At 37.8% G+C, this 21,696-nt stretch overlaps 1 protein-coding gene across 2 annotated transcripts; it reads right to left on the bottom strand.

The window, feature by feature from the left end:
* Window positions 1-8,704: 8,704 nt before the first annotated feature.
* LOC112557213 (pleckstrin homology domain-containing family A member 8-like) lies at window positions 8,705-21,694 on the bottom strand. 2 transcript variants are annotated; one of them, XM_025226941.1, is made up of 12 exons: window positions 21,547-21,694; window positions 20,656-20,772; window positions 19,824-19,982; window positions 19,550-19,692; window positions 19,142-19,282; window positions 18,312-18,352; window positions 15,876-16,271; window positions 15,035-15,120; window positions 14,601-14,659; window positions 13,798-13,937; window positions 13,362-13,494; window positions 8,705-12,886 (listed from the first exon to the last, which is right to left on the bottom strand). In XM_025226941.1, the coding sequence occupies exons 1-12, from the start codon at window positions 21,584-21,586 to the stop codon at window positions 12,689-12,691; spliced, it is 1,653 nt and encodes a 550-aa protein (XP_025082726.1). In that variant the 5' UTR covers window positions 21,587-21,694; the 3' UTR covers window positions 8,705-12,688. The 2 variants fall into 2 exon arrangements, with proteins under 2 accessions (XP_025082726.1, XP_025082717.1); XM_025226932.1 differs by having other exon boundaries at window positions 19,142-19,285.
* Between the last annotated feature and the right edge of the window lie 2 nt (window positions 21,695-21,696).

A 21,696-nucleotide genomic window follows, 5' to 3' on the forward strand; every position in this document is an offset into this window, starting at 1 on the left:
TAACGCCATTTCCCTCCTTTAATAACCACGGACGTGCAATCAACTTTTTGTTCAAGTAGTGATGTAGGTCCTAGGGTACTTGTCCTGCTTGCAGTCTATACTACATACTGAACGACATGTAGAGATTGACAGTCGAATTGTTAGCCTATTATTATATGATGGTAAAATAATTTACCATTAAAGTACAAGGGGCCAGACAGTCGTCTGTCCTGGGGCTCGGCCCTGACTGTAACGGTCTGTAACCCGAGTCGGCTTGCTCCTAGGTGTGTGTCTCTCTCTTGTTCCTGGTGTGTCAATGTGTATATGTGTATCCTTGTATAGGCATTCTCACATGCTCACCAAACACAGGTTTATGCATGTGCACGAGTGTTTTCATGTACATATGTCAGTATATATATATATGAGGTCCTGCATTTGAAGAGAGAAAAGAAAGTGAGACCTCTTTATTGAGTGTAGGCTCACGCCCATGACTAAAAGGAGGTAACAGAAAGTTTTAGACACACCCTCCGTCTTGAAGTGGTTTATGAACACGTCACAAGTGGGTGAGAGAAGGAGAAACTTGGAGCAGAGGAATAGTCTCCTCTTGTCCTTGGACCCTCTTGAAAATTCTGCAAGAGCCCGTCAACACGAGTGCAGTCATCTGTTCGCCGTGGGTGGGTAAGACTATAAGCTTATGACCCTGACGACTACAAAGTCAAGGAAAAAAAATATTTGACTTCATAGGTAAGCAGGTGTATCAGCCTGGGGTTGAAGAGAGAGGAGTTATTTTCCCTCCCCTCCTTCCTCCATTTCTTTATTTCTGTGGTGTATGAGTACATGTGTGCGTGAGTGTCTGAAAGAGAGACGGGGGAGGGAGAGAGTAGATAAACACACTGCGCCTGAAACGTTCAGTCAGGTTCAAAGGTCTTCAAAGTCAGACACAACCCAGCGAAGGAGGATGTTACTAAAATAAATTTCCACTAACACTTGATGCCAGGGGCTTAGTTGATGACATGGGCAGGGGTCATATTTCAGACTCTGGTAGGCAGTGGTAGATTATCTTACCAAGAATTTCCTCTTACAGTAGTATACCCCGTCCTCATGTTGGAATGTTTTATGTCGGATGATGTGCATTAACTACGGACATGTACAAGTGGATGGCTGACTGTATGCCGAGACTAACGTGAAGTTCTCCGCTGCTAGTCTCGGCGAGCAATAGACAGTCAGACTTCCGTTTCAAACAAAGCTTGGCTCTCAACAGATTTAAGCATATGTCTGAATGGCCTAGACATGAATGAGAGCCGCTACCCACTCGTCTTGCTCTTTCGATACACCTGACCGCGGAAGCCAAATAATAATAATAAAGGTACACGCAAATATTTGACACTTGCATAGTAGCATCCTTCCACGTAACATTATAAACCACCTCCTGACTGTTTATTTATTGTTGTTACTCTCGCAGACTCTGCTGATATAGCCATTGTCGTCGTTTGCTAAACCGGAAGCTGTTCTGTCGATAGTCTCGTTCTAGGAGCTAATTGAAATAAATCGTCTGCGAGCCATCCAGGGGATACATATTCATGCATAAACGAACTGTGTGTGGTAAACTGGCCAGAGTCAAGTTTTATTTATTTATTTTTTTGAAAGATATACCCGTAATTTGTAGGCAAGATCACCATCTCCTGTATTGTTCTGATTAAGTGACTACACTTGGGATGCCACATTCAGATTCTGATAAATAAAATTCTTCAGTTTCTGAGTTGGATGGCGGAGATAATGAACAGGTCATTTAGCACAGGACAGAATGGTTGCAAGACATTTCTAGTGATGAGTTTTTTTTCTCTCATAAATCAGAACATGCAATGGAAGATGATTTAGAACACATGTTTTCCATTTGTCCTTCTGTTGTTTCTGTAGCGGTCAAATGATGCATGTAGCGGTCATGATAATGTAGCCTAGAGTGTATAGGTGGAAGGTTTGTGTTAAAAATCAGCAAACACACAGAGTGCTGTTTTGTACTTAATCGTCTGACGCAAGTGGATCAAAGTTTGACTTTTTATGAAGACTATGTTACAAACTTCTTCTAGTACATTCACAACAGTAAATTCCACTGTTACTTCTTTTGTCAGAATAAAGTATGAAAACCGGGCTCACAAAGAATGAACTAAGCACATAATGAAAGAATTTTCAAGTATAGAGTTAGGAACATGTTATGCCCTTTTCAATGCAATGTTTTTCAACCTTGTAGATAGGTTTTCAAGAGTTCCGACCCCACTCAGTGGGGGACCACACAAGGGTCACTACGTAAATCACGCGCGGGGAATCAAGGACAGATTTACTAGTAAAGCATTGTCACAGAAACACGGATTGAAGAGGATTGTAATCGATGGTATGTCAAGATCGAGCCTTGTGAAACAGAGACCACACCCCACCTCCACGACCCAAGGAGGAGCGGGTGGATCGCTGCCAACTGACAGAAAGCAATACAACAGGGTAGGTGCCATTCAAAGCGCCAGACGTGACAAAGGTGGGCACGGATTAGGAGCTGACCGTTACCTCAAAGTCAGGTGAATTCCGATCGGCGTTAGTTTGAAAGACGACCTGTCAAGGTGAAGAGTTACACCAGATGTCTGTCTGTCTGTCAGAAGAGAGAGAGAGAGAGAAGTGTGTGCACGTGAGTTCGAGGTGTGCGTGCGTATGTGTGCATGTCTACCTGTTTATCTGTGTAACCTTATCCTTATGCTTACTCCTCAAACTACCACCACCAGCAGAGGTATGAAGATAATTATAATTAACTGCAGCATATGGTGTGAAGTCATTAGTGTTTTTCGCTCTGGTTTTATCATCAAACGCGCGCGCGCGCACACACACACACACACAATACACGCGCATTCTTTTTGCAATATTCACACATGTGTGTACACACGGGTTACTTAGTGCCACAGAAAGACAAAGTCCCAACACCAGGAAAAATAAAATGTGTAATATAAAGTGTATTCTTAGCACTACACAAGCAAACTGGATTTCTAACTCAGGCACTATGGTCAGTCCAATACTTTGGTCAATACAATAGTGATCAATACATCCATCCATAAAAGCCAAAAAGAGGCCAAGAGCTGTGGAGAAAGCTCAGAAGTGGTCAATAAACCTGAACAAGACATGGCATTAACAGACCAGCACTCAGCCTTGTCATTGTGATTATACATCGACCACCAAGTGACTGCCTCATGAATCATTATGTATTGAAGCAGCAGCACGCGCACGGCGGGTTTGGTTGCGGTGGACCCAACTGTCAACACTGATATTTATTCTGAATTAGATTTCAAGATAAACACAGCTGATGTTTATTTACTTCATGTCCTGAAAGACTTGATTTTGTTATTTGTCGCCATGTGAAACAATAAAGGGCGGAGAATCTCGTGATCTGACGATAGAGAGCGAAGAAACCCGAGATATTACTTGACGAGTTCTACCTTACAGGACCTAAAGCAAAACATGCTCTTGTTCCTGCTGTCACTGTTTCGTTTAGATTTTTTCAGACGATTAAATATTTTCCTGTCAAAAACCGTCCCCAAAAAATGTCAGCGAGACACGGACTAATCACAGCTTGGGTTGCAAGTGCTGCTGTGGGTAGGTTTTAGTTCTAACTACCCAACGGTAGCTAGGCTGAAGGAATAATTATAGGCAAGACTAGGTGTTTCCTTGGTTTCCTTCTGCCTGACTTCGAAAATGACAGATAATAATAAGGTTAGTTTGATGTTTGTTTGACATGTCTGATGTTCTTTGGGCCTCCAGCATAATAAAGGTCCTTTTGTCACCGAAGGAGAGACACTAGTCTAGTCCTTTAAAATTATCTCAATTACAAAGCTTTACTGGAAAAACAATGTTTAGTCATACTTGGGATAAGAAAAAGGTTTCCGGATAATTTATTCTTGCCTAGAAGCCATGGTTACTTGTCAAGTTTCAGGCTAATTAAAACAAATTATTTCGGTTTCCGAGAAAATAACGATTCCGGATCTTCATATTTTTTTCGGTGACTGACAGAGAGGCAACGGAACTCCTTGCTGTAACCCTTGTACTTTTCACCTAAGCGCACAATAAGAATTGTTCTTTAAAATATTTTGTATTAACTTCTAGTTCACAAAATTTAATTTTACTTCAGAAAAGTCGATTTCGTTGCATGAACCGTCTGTCAACTGTCCAGTTATCACAGAGCTCTATTGTTTTATTGAAACATTTTATCGCATTCATTCCACTGCACTCAAGTCTAGTTATCACATAAAATTTGACGACGGCAGTAAACACTTCCCGTTTGCTTTGTCTATTTTTATTGCTTGATTATAGAAAATTTAAGTAATATGCATGAAAAAATTTCAAAAATCCGCCAAAAAGGACTTACCTGGCGTGCTCGAAGTGTTCGTGCAGTGTGTACCCCACCTGTTTACCCACGGGGTGCAGCGCTAAGGTACGTACCGGCAACCAGATGAAGGTTAGCCCTCCACTTACAAGAAAAACGATGTGACAATGTAATTTTAGCCCCGCTTCGCGTGTTTATACCTCACTGCCGGGTGGGACATTGGCAAATCAGCAATAAGCGGGTGCGCAACCGTGTATTTGTGGCTGGGCCTCAGGTAGTAAGGTGGAGGGTGGGGTGGGGAAAAGGTGAGTACAGGTGAGTGCCTATGTGTGTGTGTGGAAGGGGGACGGAAAGGTGGTTAGGGTGTGGAGAATGCGAAGGTTTCTCTCCCTCTCCGTGTGAGGGTATCTCTCCTTGCGATAGAGTTTCAGGAACAACGTCACACGCTTGTGAGTCGAGGGTGGCTCTTGCTGCTTATTCACAATCACAACTGAAGGTCGCTACATGCACTCTTTATTTTTTTGGGGGGGAAAGGGGGACTTGAAGTTTTAAACTATGTAATAAATTACAAGGGTGTTGTCAGCTTATAAGTATAACGCCTCATGTTCTTTAGTGTTGCAATTTAGAAAAAAAAAACGAAGAGAGTTTAGAATTGAATTAATAATTATAATCAATTATTAATGAGTGAAGTAAATTATTAACAATTGATTTAATCATTTTCTTTCTGGAGTCCTGCTCGAACACAATCATCATGGGTCTGTACTATGTGAACCGGAAGTTATCAGAGAACGACGTCCACCAAATAACGACTACATTTACAAACTACTCATTAACATAACTCTAACTCTGTTGCTGAGCTGTTTTCAAGATCTGATAATGAAAAATATGCTGCACTATCTCGCTTAAGCAAAAACCAAAACGAAACTGTTTTGTCTAAATCAAGATCATGGACACCATTGTGATAAAAGACATCAACAAGACATTGATAAAGACCCTGTTGTTGACGAGATATACATCGATCACGTTATCACTGGTACGCACTCAAATGTCGACAACAAACTGTGTTGAGTAGATAATAAATTATAACAGTGATCTTGTTACAAGTGTTTATAATCAACTGTGGGTCGAGAAACACATTTATCACAACCAGCAACGGATGACATCGATTATCGGACGACTACAACCACTGACTTCGTAAGGGAGAGAACTCATGTAGCAAGGGGATAGAACTAGAAAGGTAATGGACTGGGTGCCAGGGTTTGTATGCACAACAAAACCTGGAAATCAAACTGCTCTTGTATCGTTATTTCATTCTAACATAACACAAAGTAATTGCTGTTCACAAATCCAAAGATTTATCTCAAGTGGCATCATTTACTATAACAAGATTTTGTTTTCTTGTGGAAGGAATTTTCCCATGACACAGGGACTGAGTAAAATGGATTGCTGTCAATTCATTACAGCCACGTGTTTCATCATAGTTTAACGATTAGATCACAATTAATTCTAAACATTCTTTCCCATGTCCTATAACCACAGTGGGTTCAGTAAAATATTCATCATGGCTTAGCGTGGGTTAGCTCTGGGTAGACTAACGAAATTTCGAAGAGTCTGAGCTTTTTTTCTATAATTATTGTTATTATCAATAATGAAATTTATTGTACAATACACTGAAAGACAATTAAGGTCAGCTCGAAGGGAGGAAGTGATGTTGTGAAGGTTGACTGATAATGGCGAGGATAACGGATAACAGCTGAAGTACGCAGCTGGTGCATGATGCCGTTGAACTAGTTGAAGGGACGAGGGCACACAGCTGGCAGTGAAGTACAAAGAACAAGTACAGTACAAACAGTACAACATAGGGAAACAGTGTTACAATAACACAGACTTACTTTCCTATTCTCTACCACTTATTCCCTGCTTGCGGTAGGGAAGTAGAATGTCGAAGAACAGAAAGTCTGCAAAACCGAGAAATCGACTGACGTACAAGGAGGATGAGGACATATTGAACCGGATGTCTTCGCTCCGACATACCTCTCTCGTCAGTTTTTCTTTCCCCTCTTGGTTCCACAACCTCTCCCTAGGAAACAGAAGCAGTCTTGTCTCCCCTTGTTAATATCTGTTCCCAGATCACCGGGACCAGGCAGCCGTATGTCCTCAGCAAATCCTTAGGAAGGCATCTCGTATCCTCACTATTCCTGCTCATGTGTTGGGATGTGAGTTCTCAGATATTCGATGTCTGTAGGCAGAACCAATCGTCCCCCAACTCATTCATTCCACGTGCCATTCACTTGATGAACTCTACTGGCCGTGATGTGCTAGCCTGAGGTGACCTAAGGTCACCATCTGTATCTATTGTTGTTGCTTGTATCTGTTTATGTGTGTATATAGTGAGAGGGAATTTATTTACTGTAGTCAACGTGCATATATCTATACTTATCTGTACATTGCTAGCATCAGAACTACCTGTAACTGCCTTTGTGGCCTCATAAAGTTGGATTGATTGCGACACCTGATTACTGGGTTGATCGGCACGGATTTTCTCTGGTTTCATCCACCCCTGTGTGTGTGTGTGTGTTGCAATACACTAACTGCAATATTAGGTGTGATGCGACAAAAACATCATCATCGATCATCATCGTCGTCGCACGTGCGGACACATATACACGGCCCACGCACATCGCACGCAAGTTCACACAAACTGACTAGCCAAAAATAAATTCAACGCGACCTTTAGTAATCCCTCCAAAAAGAAAATCAGAATACAGTCAACAGATATCGACCATCGTCCCAGATAAATAAATTAAAATAAACATATTACGCCTTATCAATAACGTTGCGCTTGAAAGTTTTCGAGGAAGCTACGAAAGAGTCGTTAGCACAACCGATGAAACTAAAAGTCTTTTGCAAAAAAGGCATCTTACAGACATGATCAAACAACTGACAGAGGACTGGCTTTAAAGTTCAATTCATAAACTGTCGAGACATGCTTCAACTGTCATGGATCTGTGTAAAATATAAATTTTTACAATTTAATTATGCAATGGAATGATTTAAATTTGTGCAAACTGTCAAGTCTGCTGAAAAATGTGACATTACAAGTAAGTAGCAAACATTGTCCATGGATCAGTGGCATTACAGACGGCTGCATATTAAGCCGATACTTCAAGCGCCATTTCTAGCATTTCCCACGTTTAAAACATGGCATCAGGAAAATTACTCCAATACAAACTCTTTACTGAACAAGAACATCTACTGGCTGTTGAACTGAAACATTTTTTTCCTCACAGATTTCAGCACATTTACATGATTCATTTCTTTCACATGTATTTTTAACATTAATTTTGGCATTTATGTGAGACTGAGTAGCCCTCACCTTCTGCAGTGATAAAATTCGAGTGTACATAACAAACATCCAAAAAATGTTATATTGTCATAAAGTAGAAAATTTCGTGTGACTTTTAACTTTGACTGCATGCACTCTCTTGTGACCAACAGATTTTCCTCCTGTGAACCTCTAAGCTGCATTATACTATGTCCAGTAGCATGTGTAGTTCCTGCCGTAAAAATGTAACTCTCTCATCATGTGAGAAATCTGCCCTGGCTTCATTGTGCCGTTTTAAATCTTTTGTGCATCAGGTCATCCTCAACCAGGTCGCCAATCGTCAACCCGCTCTAGGTACCCCATGAGACCTGCTTCTCCACCTTTGGGCGGCCTTTTGGTCACAAAAGGTATGGCAGCGAATTTCAATCCAGGAACTTGCCCACAACGTTCTGTCACCGAGATTGCAGAGGAAAGTAGTTGTAGCCTTGGTCAGTGCTGTAAGCATCTTTTAGTTCGATACAGTCCACCAGTCCTCGTCGTATGCAAATTTACACCTTCCATTTTTATCCACAGATGCTGAAGAAATGTATTGCAAAGGGTAATTAAGCGAATTTTACATTTTGACCTTGGGCTTGGTACCTATAAAGCTCTTGAAAATTCTGATCATCTCCGGCAGCCTCATCCCACTTATATCAAGCAAAGCCATTGCAAATACTCATTATTATGCAATCTACGGTGCAAAACTGATTTTTTTTATCATTCACATTGAAAATAGCATTATAAACCTTCTATAAACGTCCTACCAAAAATAAAAAGGCGACTTCATTATTGTGATCCCTCTTATCAGTTGTAACGCAAACGATTTACACCTATCGGGGTATACTGTAGGATATCAATAATAATGATAACGTTGCGGTATCTCATAAAATAAGTAAGCCTGTACAATATTTCAATAATTTCTTCCTCTTGTACACACCCTTAACTAATAGAACACCCAGGACATGTGGCACACACAATATTTACATATTAAAGGTTAAGTGGAATGCTAAAGTTTTTTTAATAACTTGGTTAAAACTCAAAAATACAACTTCCTCAAATCTGGGTGAATTCCTCCCATGACCACAAATATCACTGAGCACGAAAGCACGTGAAACCCGCGATGTCCCAGTTGTACACAAATAAGCGTAATTATACTCTCCCACTGGCTGAGGCCTCAACAACCTAAACGTATCCACAATCATTCCAAATGTCTATGACGTTAACATGTTTGTAAGCGTGTATCTCAACAGAGTGGGGACATTCACCCAGATTTAGGGAAAAGTATTGTGCACTGAGCTTTATCCAGTTACTAAAATACAGTTGTACCCCACTAGTCCTTTAACGTCGGGACTTCGAGGAATGGGGTAATTTACATTCTGGTGTGCTAGATAAAAGACCTACTCCAAATGTGCTGGACTATTAAAGGGCAGTGTCTTTGGTCATCTGTCATGTGGCTGGTAAATGTGCTGGACTAATGAAGGACACTGTCGTCGGTCATCTGTCTTGTGACTGATAATGATATACAACAGGTAAGGTAGCTCTTCTTCTCTATACGCCCCCAGTGGAGCATAGGGCCGCAACCACACTCCGCCATCGGACCCGGTCCTGGGCATCCCTTTCCAGTTGGAAACCATGTCATGCCATCAGTCTCTGCCTCTCTGTGGACTGATCTCCTCCACGTCTGTCTGGGTCTCCCAACTTTACGCCTCCCCTGTGGGTTCCAGCCCAGAGCTTGTCTCGTTAAATTGTCGGCTAAAATTGCTAAATTGCTACAACAGGTAGCACATCACTCAAATTACTGACCTAAAAAGCAATGTAATAGATTGATATAAAACAGACCGCAAGAGTGAGAAAGTGGCAGTGAGTTACAAGAAAAAAAGGAAGCGATACATGGAGTGAAATGGAAACAGACACAAAACCTGTCCAATGTAAAAAAACATCTTTATGCTGAGCATTGGTGGAGGTACAAAAGTAGATGTCTGACTAGTTTGTGCTGGAAAAAAGTTCTCATCTGACAACTGATGTAAAAATATCCTAAATAATTATGTGGGTAGTCAATGGTTTCTGTACCAACATTTACTGACTGGAATCAACCCCTTCCTTCTGTGAAACAAATCAAAATATTCTGCTAGGCTAACTAAGCTGTGAATAATTACTTCACACAGACTTATAGCAAGCCAAATAGTCTATTAATCAGCACAAACGCCTATGCACTCAAGACTTAAATACAAAAAATACATGAATGCACTCATTTCTTCAAAAAACTACCTGGCAGTTAATTGGTGCTGCATTACAAAAAGAAATAAGACATTAGATATTTTTTAAAAAGGAGCAAAAAGGAATTAAAGAGATACACTGAGTATTAACTGTTTAAGTACATCACAGTCCAGAAATGAAACAAATACTGTTCTTTTCCATTTCTGACACATGGAACAACCATAGTACTATGCCACATTAACTCTGACTTCATAAATTTGACAATGACTTCACCAGGATGCTTTTCTTGAAAAAAAGAAAACCAAATAACACAATGCTAGTTACACTAGACATAGACTACAATGTTGGTTCCCAAAGCAATTCTTACTGTGACAACTATACTGCCATGAAATATTCATGATATATATATATGAAATGACACTGTCAACCAGTGGTACAGTACATAAAGTCAAAACCTTTCATTATAGTTCCATATTTGGATAGCTCTGGATACCAAAAATACAGCTGAGCCTGTATGAGAATATGAAATGCAAAAAATAAAAATAATAATAATAGAGTAATATGGCGGTCCGTTGGCACAACACTTAATGCCTGTCACCAATACAGTGAGGACTGGCTGTCCTGATCTCGTCTTAGACTTGATATTCTTTCTTTGCATAATTTGGCATTCAAACTGATTATAATAAAGTCTAAAAGTTGTTTTCTAAAGTTTGGAAAATTTCTTGTTTTACACAAATACCTCAATTTCCTTTCCCTTACCTCTGCCAACACATACAATAAAATTCCCTCTATGAAAACTGAGACAAGCATCTTTTGTTTAATGAATGACACTAGGCAAATTTACATATGCATATACTATTCACTTCTTTCCCACCACAGCTATACATACTGTTCACCTTCTAACCTGCAGTTCCTCCTAAAACACATAGAAATATCTAAATGGATTCAGACTAGTGCATATGAATAGACACCCCACCCCATCTGCCTTGAAGCCACCAGAAATGATGTCAAATGAAGTGCTCAGGCGCAGACAATGATCTTTATCAATGGAACATCAATTGTTTGCAACATGAATGAATAGCACCACTGAGAATTTTCTCTATAATAAAGATCACAACAGGAATGATGAAATGTATCAGTGCAGACTTTCAATAAAATTGTTAACATCAGCAGCAAACAACACCAAAAAAATGCCCTTCTAATGGGCAGCCATATCTGGTCTTCGGAAATGCTTTCATCAAAGCACAAGAGCAAATGGTATTGGAAATGACTATGATATAAAGAATAATTTATGTGGTAAAAAAGCTAAATTGGAACTTCCAATAAATACTCTTAAAAAAAAGTTTGATACCTGTCTTTTAACAATTTCAGACCAATAAATACACAGCATGTCATTCATCAATGGCATCACGCTTATGCCCAAAATAAAATTTGTTTTAATCAAATAGAATTTATAATGCAATAAAAAAAATTAGTTTAAATTTAGAAAGAAGGAAAGAAACAGGAAACAGGTTTCTAGCTGTATTTAAACATATATTTCTATGAACATTCTTTTTTGCAAATATTTAACGAGTCTTTAAGGGTTGTTGTACTGGCCCTGGATTACTATGCTAAACTTTCATTCTGTCGCATGAACCTTTAACTTCAATTATTAATTTTCTTTAATGTTTTAGAATAACAGAAACTTTAGTGTTTAAGTAGGCATAGCCATAAACAGGCTTCCCAAAACCGGTTCCACTGGCGAGGCGTTGTTACAGCCCTATGCTCCTCGAGGGGTAAAAAGGAATAAACTAACTAGGCATAACAAAAAATATACTTACATGGAATGCCATGTCAAATAATTTTACTACCAAATAAATTACTAATAAAAGTCACCACATACATAAAACAAATTGCTGTCTCTGCCAATTTTCTGTGTAGTCAAAATCATGTTCTCTATGCCATGTGTTTGTGTACAAACGCAAACACTTAGTGCATGTTTTCTAATGACAATTCACTCACATCTCTGGTTATGCTTGCACTGAGAACTATTGTACTATTTTTAATTCAGTAGTTAATAAACATATCTAGGCAGAGCTGACTGTAGAAAAGGATAATTTTTTCCCTTGTTCAGTCACCACATCAGTTTGTAATTCTTGAATCTTGAATTAGCTTAATATTAAGGTTACAAAAAGATCCACCTTTTGCTTTCTCAAGGTAGTGTAAAGTGAAGTTTCCTCCATTTACTTCTTGCCAGGTATTATTCCCCACTTTTCATTTTCTTTCCTCATGTGCTGCTGTCCAGTATTCCCCGATGATGATCATTCAAACAGAGATCACTCAAACATGTATTAACATCATTTATTACAAGGCATACACCAAAATAAACATTGCTTGAGGCATTTATCACTGAATGTGTTATGCTTGAATCACAAAATGAGCAAAAGATTGCTTAAATAATTAATATTTTCTTACAAAAAGAGAGGAATGGGAATCAGCTTTAGGCATTTTTGACAACTGACAATACTACTTCTCAACTAGAAAGAAGCAGATATTGCAAACAACAACTGTCTTTATATAGACAGCTTACAATAACTTTCTAAGAATAAATACTCTGTAAAGAGATTAACATGTTAATTCACACCTGTACTCAACAAGAACCCACAGTTACCTGATCCACAAAACAGAGCAAATATTTTAATGACTACAAATGTGAATACAAGTATGGCTGAGCAGGAATGCAGTCAAGGCATTTCTTGAGCTTGTATAAAGCTTGAGGGATGTGTCTGGTCCTAGACTTGCTCTTCAACATCTAGATTGTGGGCTGTGTAAAACTGGCTGATGACAAGAATGATGTTATTCATGTGCTGCAGATAAACTTCCATGTCATTCATCAGTGACGACAGGAAGCTCTCATCAACTGTATCGATTTCTTCCGCAGCCAAGTGGCACAGGAACTCATCACGGTATGGCAATGCTTTCACGGCAACCTGAGAAAATATATCAATAAAAAGGAAAGGGTAGGAAAGGATAAAAAACCTCCAAAGAAATCCAGGTATCACCTGATAACTACTGCAATATAGACCTCAGAGAAATCATATGTCCCTGGTAAACTGATTACTCAGCATGGACATTACACTAGTTATGTATTACCTGGTAAACTGGCAACTACTGCAGTATAATAACTGTTGCCATCATCTATCTTTACTTTGGCTAAATATATGCCGTGTTTCATTGCAGAATTATGTTCTCCATCATCAACAAAATGATGTAGCATCAAAATCAACCATAAATGATTTGTCAATCATAATTAGAAAAATTTCTTACATATTGCATTTAAACTGTATCAATGTTTCAAAATGAATACTGAGGTGTACCAAAGGCAAATCATGCTACAAGCAGGTAAAACATTTGAATATGCATGCTTATCCTCACTCATAGTTATCAGGTGTGAATGAAACTTACGGCAAACACCCCCCTGACGACCCAACCATGATATTTCTTTAGAGTTCGGCCATAGGCATTAGAAGCGCATTCTGACAAATCTGGTCCTCCTGAGCAGATTTCACGAAGAAATTCACGTATGAACTCCAATCCTCTGTTATAAAAGAAAATAGAAACAAGGCTGATGCAGTTTAAAAAAAACAACAACATGAACTTTTGAGTTTCAGAACTCTAAACATATTGTATCTTATGATAATTATATTATCATATCTACATGGCTGCAGAAAAAAAACAACTTTATTATTAGCATGCAAATATGCTTGCTTTCACTCACTCTTGCTGCGCTATGCTGCCATGTTAAAATATATGAAAGGGTAGTGTAACAGCTTGACCAAGTATCACACATTAGCAGTGTATGCACCCATATCAAGGTTTGTATCAAATGGCTAATGCCTACCTTTTCAACCAGCAGAGAGCAACAGTTGCTGAGTTTGAGTTGGTGTGCTGTCGTAACCTGACTTCACTTAGCACCATTGACTGCAGTGATAGAAAACCTGCAGCTGAGCCTGCACTACTCAAATGCTTTTGCTGGATCTTCTAAATAAAAAAGAGTGGGAGGAGGACAGAGAAATGAGTCTTCTTGAGCACCTAACATGCATTCAGCATCTTTATTGTAGTTTACAAATACTACTTTGCTTCTACTCTAAAGCTAACACTGGTACATAGCTATGGACTTATCTACAACAGATGTGTGTGTGAAAGAGTGAATTTGTCTCAAAGAAAGGGAAGGAGCAAGGGAGGAGGACAGAGACAAAGAGAAAGTATGCTTGTGTGAGAGAGACACACACAGGGACAGTGTATTGTGTGAGACAAAGTTTGTGTGAGTGTGTGTATATGAGAGAGAAAAGTTGTTACTGTTACTGAGGAATATTTGGTGAAGTGCATGTTAAGGTATGGTAATGTGTTATGCTATTGTGACTGGTTATTTGAATGTTTCAGACTATTTTTTTTTTAACAGAACTACTGTCTGCAAGGATAACAAAATGAAATGTGTACAGGAGACTGTTAACAGATATGTTCTATTTTTGTGAAGCTTGAAAATGAGGGGAAGGCCAAACTAAATACACAACACTTCACATTTTCTTATGTTCTTGTGAATGCCTAACAAAATAAACAAGATTCTTAATTCCTTAATCGAGACTTCATCTTGAAACAACACTGGAAAGTTTAGTCAGTAACATTTAAAATGCAAATACTTACGCGAATATTGCCAGAGAAATCCATTTTGACAGGAGCAAAAGCAGTACTATTCAGTTTATCTAAAAACAAAAGCCAAGGAAACTGTTAAAAATACTAATAAAGAAACAATAATTTTAAGATGTTGCCTTCTTAATCAGCTACATGAAACAGACTATCCTCATAACTGACACCACTGTTTCACCAGCCATCTTCCACAAAGAATAATGACACAGTCCACTCAGATTGCAGTTATACATCAAGAAATAAAGACAAAACATTAGGATCCTTTACAAGATTATTCAATGAAAAATCCACACTGAAGATATTAGTCATACATGCTAACAGTAACCACACTTATTAGATCAACAGTAATGCATACTAATACTGTAATAGTGACCAGACTGATAACTACACCACACAGTGCAAGTAAAGTGCAGGTTCATACATAAACTTACCAAATATCGGCACTAGTTCCTTGCAGGCATCCAAAAAAGGCTGCACTGGAACACCATTGTCATCCAACAGTCTGACATTAGCAAAGCTAGAAAGCAGATAAGGATTTATTCTTTAGCAATTTGCAAGAAAATTGAAAAAAGGATGATGAAAATTACCTCTACCCTCAGCAAATCCAGCTATTAAGCCATAGAAAAAATGTCAGCTCTGTGTGTATGTGTGATGGTGTATGCCCTAAGAATGGTTTTAGATGTAATATTGTGTTTTTGTGTTATGCCAAGATGCATCACTTGCCTTTTCTTGTAACTTACTTTCCGAGTTATAAATGCTATTGGGATTAATAAAGTTGGTTATTTGTCTGCCTCTCAACAGACATATAAATGACTGACAAAACGAAACAGAAAAACAAAATTCCAACAACAATATACAACTGAATAAACAGAAAAAGTAGCACTAATGGAAAACAAATGGACTATGAAAAAACAGCCAGTTAGATTAAAAGCTTCAAAGGCAAAAGTAATAAAGGAAGCATGAAGAATGCCAGTTTCCAAGGCCAAGAACTTTAGTCACTTTGATGTTTCATTGCAAATATGAAGCCAATGAACCCAGAAAATCCACTTTGCATAATTCTTCTCCAATGGCTTTCCTTTAGCTACAACTAGTCATGCCTGTCATTATGAAACCATAATAAGTAGATTTCTTTTGAATGGTCACACCTGGAAGGGTATTGTATACACTTACATTCAAAAGTTGTAGCTTTTGCTTCAAAAAATAGATGTACATGTACTTTGATAAATGACAATAAATCAGCAATAACACGGATTCTACTTTTATGCAACTTACCTTGTTGACATTGCAGAGAAAAAAGTAGGAGTCCTTACATCTATAGCATCCTTAAAATCATCAGAACCTTCCCCATCGTCACTCTTGGCATCAACTGCTGGTCTCCCACTGCCTTCTGTCCCATTCTCAATCCCATGACTACAATTTCCGACAGACGGTCCAGGATTAATCTTAACCCCAGCCTCAAAGCCCCTTTCTCTTTCAGCTGCTGTGTGATTGATTCGAGGTGAGTCTTTGCAAGATCCAACATGGCTTGAAGAAATCAGTGTTGATGAAGGTTCGGACACGGCAGAATCAGAATGTACACTGTCACCTTCAGCTGAAGACTTCCTTCGACTTCGAATCAGGCTGGGTCCCTCAAGAGAGCTGGTAGAGGGCAGTCTACTTCTGACTGATCTGAAGACAACACAATGCCACTATGACATCATTCTGAACAATATTTAATATTGAATGAAAATCTAATTTTTATTTTTAATTTTATTCTATTTTAGGACAAGATCCAACACCTGTGTACAGTTTACATATTTTCTAGTATACATTTCCATGCAGTGGGTGTGGCTGCAAAAACGTAGCTGAATCCTAGGACAGAGATACTGCCATGTAGACTACAGTATTTATTCTTTTTGTCCTTTTCAAGCAGTATTGAGGAACTGATGAAAAGCATATTTCGACAACCACATTAGTGTGTGTGTAGGAACTGTGCTGTATGCATATTTGTGTGTTGCATGCATGCATGTTCATGAAGTCACATTTGATGCATTGGCACACTGAATTTTTGTTTGCTGATTTCAATCATCACTAAGCTGCAGGTATTTAACACTTTCTGCTCTATGTACAATCCACTTTGCTTGCAATAGTCCTCACCCTCACCCCCCTCCTTCCCCCGCTGCTTTAGATTTTGGATCTACATGAGCCAACAAGCGTGGGACTTGATTCTCTTATCTCGTCTACAATCCTGCTTCATCTATTTCATTCACTGCACCTGTGTTGATGTGATCTCCTGACAGTCATATGTGCACCAACAATGAACAACTTTATGTTATTGATTTATTGATATTTATTTATGTCTACCTTAAAGGTGTGTGCTTAATAATTATGTAAACTTCATACTATTAATAAAAGGGCACTTGACAAAGTGCATTTGCCTTCTGAGCAACAAGCTCAATGGGATGCCAAACAACAACAAGAAAAAGTATAACATAAAGATACAAAAACAGACAAATGAGTGTGGGATTATCTGGTAGAATGAAGGAACAATAGATGACCAGAGTTCACCATTCAGTCTTGCATTACTATTTCACATTCCAAAACTTGAGAGGTATAATTCCTATCAGCATTCCATAAAAGCAAAGCTATTATCTGATGACAACATTAAAAATATAGGTATGTAGCAGAATGTGTGCATCACACTGAAGAAGGACAATGTCAACACACAGCAAAACCATAATCTGCAGCCTACATATCAGTCACAAGCAGGAAGATACAACTATTAGAAAAATGCAGTCTCCAAAACAGTACATTCCACACATAGCATGAGTCCCAATTGTATGAAAAATGAACTGTAATACACACAAAAATTCCAAATATCAACAAAGGTCAAAGGAAACTGAAACCTGCTGAGCCATGGTGATTATGATTTTTTTTCTGTATGAGGTAAATAGCTGAAAGAAGATTATTGGTTGGGAGGAATGCTTTCGTAAGTGAAATATTGATTTTAAAGACTGGGCAGGTTTTTGTTTTACTTTTATATCTACTTCTGGCTATCCACTTTGTGTTTGTCAGTTGTTGGTGGTTGGATTATACCGAGCTACGGGAAAGACACTGGCAGAAGTGGAGACCATTTATGTGTTCTTTTGAAGTGGACGCTTTGTGAGGGACTGTTGTTGGAAGTGAATGAACATTGGAAATTTGACTGGAAAGGGAACTGTTAGAGTGTTTGGACTATGTGTTAATTAAGGAGTTAAGATTTCTTCTTTTTCAATGTATAATCTAATTATTTGTGGCTTGAAAGTTTTGAGTTTTTGAAAAATATATTTATCTTTAAATTTAAGTGTTGCTGTGTTTCATTATTATCTCGTCTGAACACCACTATAGAGTGCAAGTGACAGACACCATATTCCAAATGCACAGTGCAGGCACATCAAAACACACACCAAGTCCAGTGCAAAAATGACAACCTCAAACAAGACCAAACGAAAAAAAAAAAATGATAGAATGCAGCCTGCTCTCTAGCCAGTTAAGTGATGGATAATATCTTTGAACCATTCAATCAGCTAAAAAAAAATTTTAAATACGTAAAATGTTGACCCCCTTGAAATTTTATTTTGGTCTGGAATAGTTAAAACAAGAAATTTCTGTTTTAAAAAATCTTTATCATGTTTCAACTGATAAGAAAATTAATAAAATCAGAACATGGAGATAAAAACTCCATCTCACATTTCCTGGGAATCGGACCGGGAAACTGCTAATCTTGAACTCTGCACACAGATCATCACATTACTATAAGAATCTAAGATTTAGCCATCATCAGCCAGACTTGTATCAAACTGTTCATACTTTGACGCAGATTAAATACTGAACAGCTAATCTAACTGTATGAACCATATTCATAGGAACATATCTGAGTGATAGTGTACACAATAAACAAATGTCCAATATTTATAAGAAGGAACATATATTAAATTTCACAGATCAAAACACCTGGAGCTGAAAAACAGCTTAGCCCTTGTAAGCATGCTACATAGTTGTTCTCTGTTCTATAAAAAGGAAACTTTTTCCTGATCTGTTTGAATTAAAATGTTATTCTAGAGGGGATATGCAATGAGGTAGGGTGGATCAATTACCAGGATTTTAAAATGTTTTTATGTTAGATACACTTAGACATCATTTTAAATTGAAAATTCAGTGAGCTATAAATATTTTTAAAAAGAATATGTGCAATTCATTCTAGTTCCTACTGGCAATAATCTTCATGACAGTTAAGTACAGGGAGAGCCAGGAAATGACATCCACTGTATAAGAATGCATTATTTTTTTTTCTCCAAAGCTAATAGCAAGTAAAATAATAAGGTATGAATGGCATGGATGTTCACTGCCCTGAAAATTTGCAGAAAATCTGCACACAATGTAAAACAAACAAGTAACTACTCTTACTGAAATGATACAATATATCTTAGGTGGCACCTTGCTAGTACAGACCCCTCAGTAACAAGAACACATTAACACATGTAATCAAATCTTAAATATTATGGATCTGTGGAACTCACAGCAGAAGACAGCCTCTTAGGTGAAGAAGGATGAACAATCTCAGTGACATGTGTCACGTCATGTACAATCTTCATAACCTCATCCAAAGTCTGAATAAATGTATCACATGTTGCACTCAGGAGTGATGTAGCCTCGTTCAGCTTCTTCATGGCCAGAACAAAATTACAGATTTATTATTCTTTTAAATCTGCAGGTACAATTCATAGATAAGCCACTTCTAACTGATTCTTTGCATCATTATTTTGGGAAAGATTTCCACTCATAAACATGCTCAAACATCTTCAGGTATAGCCAATTTTTTTTCAAGAATGATATTGCAGATTTACGCAAAAGAGTTTTAGGAAATAATTTTTTTTTTAATCTCTTGATATCCAAATAGCTGTCATCATTACCTAATAAAACCTTACCTCAAAATCTGGCACCCATACTTTTTCACTGTCCTTTTGTGTGATGCTTTGTTTCACAGAGTGTACCTGCTGCATCAGTAAGTCACAGTATAGTCGCAGCTCTGATTTCTTGGCACGCACAGTATCCCCTGCAGAATCCCCTCCTGTAGATTCAAAGAAATAGCTGCTGCTCAGACAAAAAAAAGATTTAATATCCTTGCGAAACTGTACTTTTATATTACAATCTATACTAAATGTGTTATAAAAAAAAAAAATCCATGATTTTTAAACATACCTCCAGAAGGTTCCTGATTAGGAGGTTGCCCATATGTGGCTTTGGCGGATCCTAGAGCTATAAGCCAGGATTGCCGTTCTTGTGGCTGTGCAGCCTTGACATAGTAGTGCTGTTCTCCAGGAATGATGAGATCCAAACGCGTATTGTCTGTTGGATGCACTGTTGCATACAGTGTAGTATGAATATCAAAATGCAACTGAATGATATAGTCCCTGTCGAAATAAAAGTGGCTTTGATCTTAACTGAAAGTGGGAGAAAAGTTCAAGTTTTCAGCATGTTTATGATTTAACACTTTGAATCTGAGTTTTCTTCAAGGATATTGCTTTAGAAGCAATAGTAATTGAATGTTATATAATTAAAAAAAATAAAGTTACTGCATGAGTACATTTGTATTGCCATTAAGTATTGTCTGAATACTACTTAAGCAAACACTTACACAGTTTATACATTGTAGTGGTAACTAGTTTTCAAGTCTAATTTGTAATGTCCTCTTCAACCTCTTCCTTATAAAAAAAAAAAAAACCTACCCCCATTAAAGGTCGTGTGCTTTTGCAAGAAATGAGGCAATATTTTCAGTAATATTATATTAGTGATAAAAGGTACTGAAAAATGATTTTTTGATGAAAATGAACCATGAAGAGAAAAATAAGTTCTGTAAAGATCAAAACGTCTGTGAACTAATGCATAAGAATATGCAGAAAGGATCTCTTTCAAATTCCTTTTATTTATGCTAATAAATCTCAAGTGTGATTATTGTGTGCATTGTGGGCTGATTCAACTTTAAATTCTATGTGCAAGAAGATAATTAAGATTTGTGATGCCTTGTCGCTACCTTTGATGTCACATGCACTCATCTTGATTGAGCCTTTGCATCCATTGTTAACATCTTCCTGTGACTTATAATATGACAGCACACCAGATTCAAGAACAAACCACCTAGGCTGCCAACCTGAATTGAGGAAAGCAAATGTTTTGTATTAACAATTTTCGTAAATTTATGTCCATGCAAATGCATGTCTGCACCCTAGTGTATCTTCTACACTGTGCGTGCATATGCATATTTTTGGGGCAATCATATGTGAGCCTAAAAATTAAAGAAATATACTTTTAAATGTGATTTCAAATTTAAAAGCTTACAAATATTCACGAGCCATACTATTTGCCTATGAACAAAATCACTGAAATTAATATAAAATATAATTATGTATAACTGGTAAGTGACTATTTTGCACAAGTGTTGTAAGGTCAAGATAAATAGATGCAGTCAGGAAGGGAAAGGTAATGTAAGATCAGAATCCTCGTTGTCTAGCGTATCTTTCTAGCTTCACGTACGCTAGTGTTGTACATATACATAGTGTTGAAAATAAACTGGAATTTGAATATGCATATCGATATTGTGTGCGGCAACAAATAGTTCAATAATTATAATTGCAGCTATTAAACACATCAAGCTTGTCTCTATTGCCTGATAAATTTAATTTTTTTATTATACATAATGTTTATATCAGGTGTCGATGTGATGAATCAGAATGAGTTTTGTAAAAGATGAAAAATAATGACAAAACTGCCATTGTCGGTTGCAGACGGCTAAACGCACCGCTTCAATGAAAGCAAAATTAGCATCAATATGAACCATGTAGATTTTACTTAATATTTTTTAAGCGAACAAAATAAAGAAACCTTCAGCTAATAAATAAATCCACAAAAACACAGACACACCTACCTGACAAATAATTTGTCCACTTCCATAACACGCCTTCCATGTTTGTTGTCAAACGTCAACAAGTAGATTCAGCCTGATGTTTACGGCCTTATTTTCGAATATCGTCGAACAAGCCTATTTTCAATAAAACTCTGTGCCATCGTAATTCAT

Source organism: Pomacea canaliculata, linkage group LG1 (assembly GCF_003073045.1).
Source record: "Pomacea canaliculata isolate SZHN2017 linkage group LG1, ASM307304v1, whole genome shotgun sequence".
NCBI classification, from domain to species: domain Eukaryota; kingdom Metazoa; phylum Mollusca; class Gastropoda; order Architaenioglossa; family Ampullariidae; genus Pomacea; species Pomacea canaliculata.

What these genes read in the sequence shown, in the direction of transcription:
- LOC112557213 (XM_025226932.1), bottom strand. Translation starts at nt 21,586, where the DNA reads ATGGAAGGCGTGTTATGGAAGTGGACAAATTATTTGTCAG. An exon ending in GTGGACAAATTATTTGTCAG is followed by an intron (nt 20,773 to 21,546) that starts GTAGGTGTGTCT and finishes TCCTCAATTCAG; the next exon opens with GTTGGCAGCCTAGGTGGTTT. An exon ending in TATGGGTGCCAGATTTTGAG is followed by an intron (nt 19,286 to 19,549) that starts GTAAGGTTTTAT and finishes CTGGCCATGAAG; the next exon opens with AAGCTGAACGAGGCTACATC.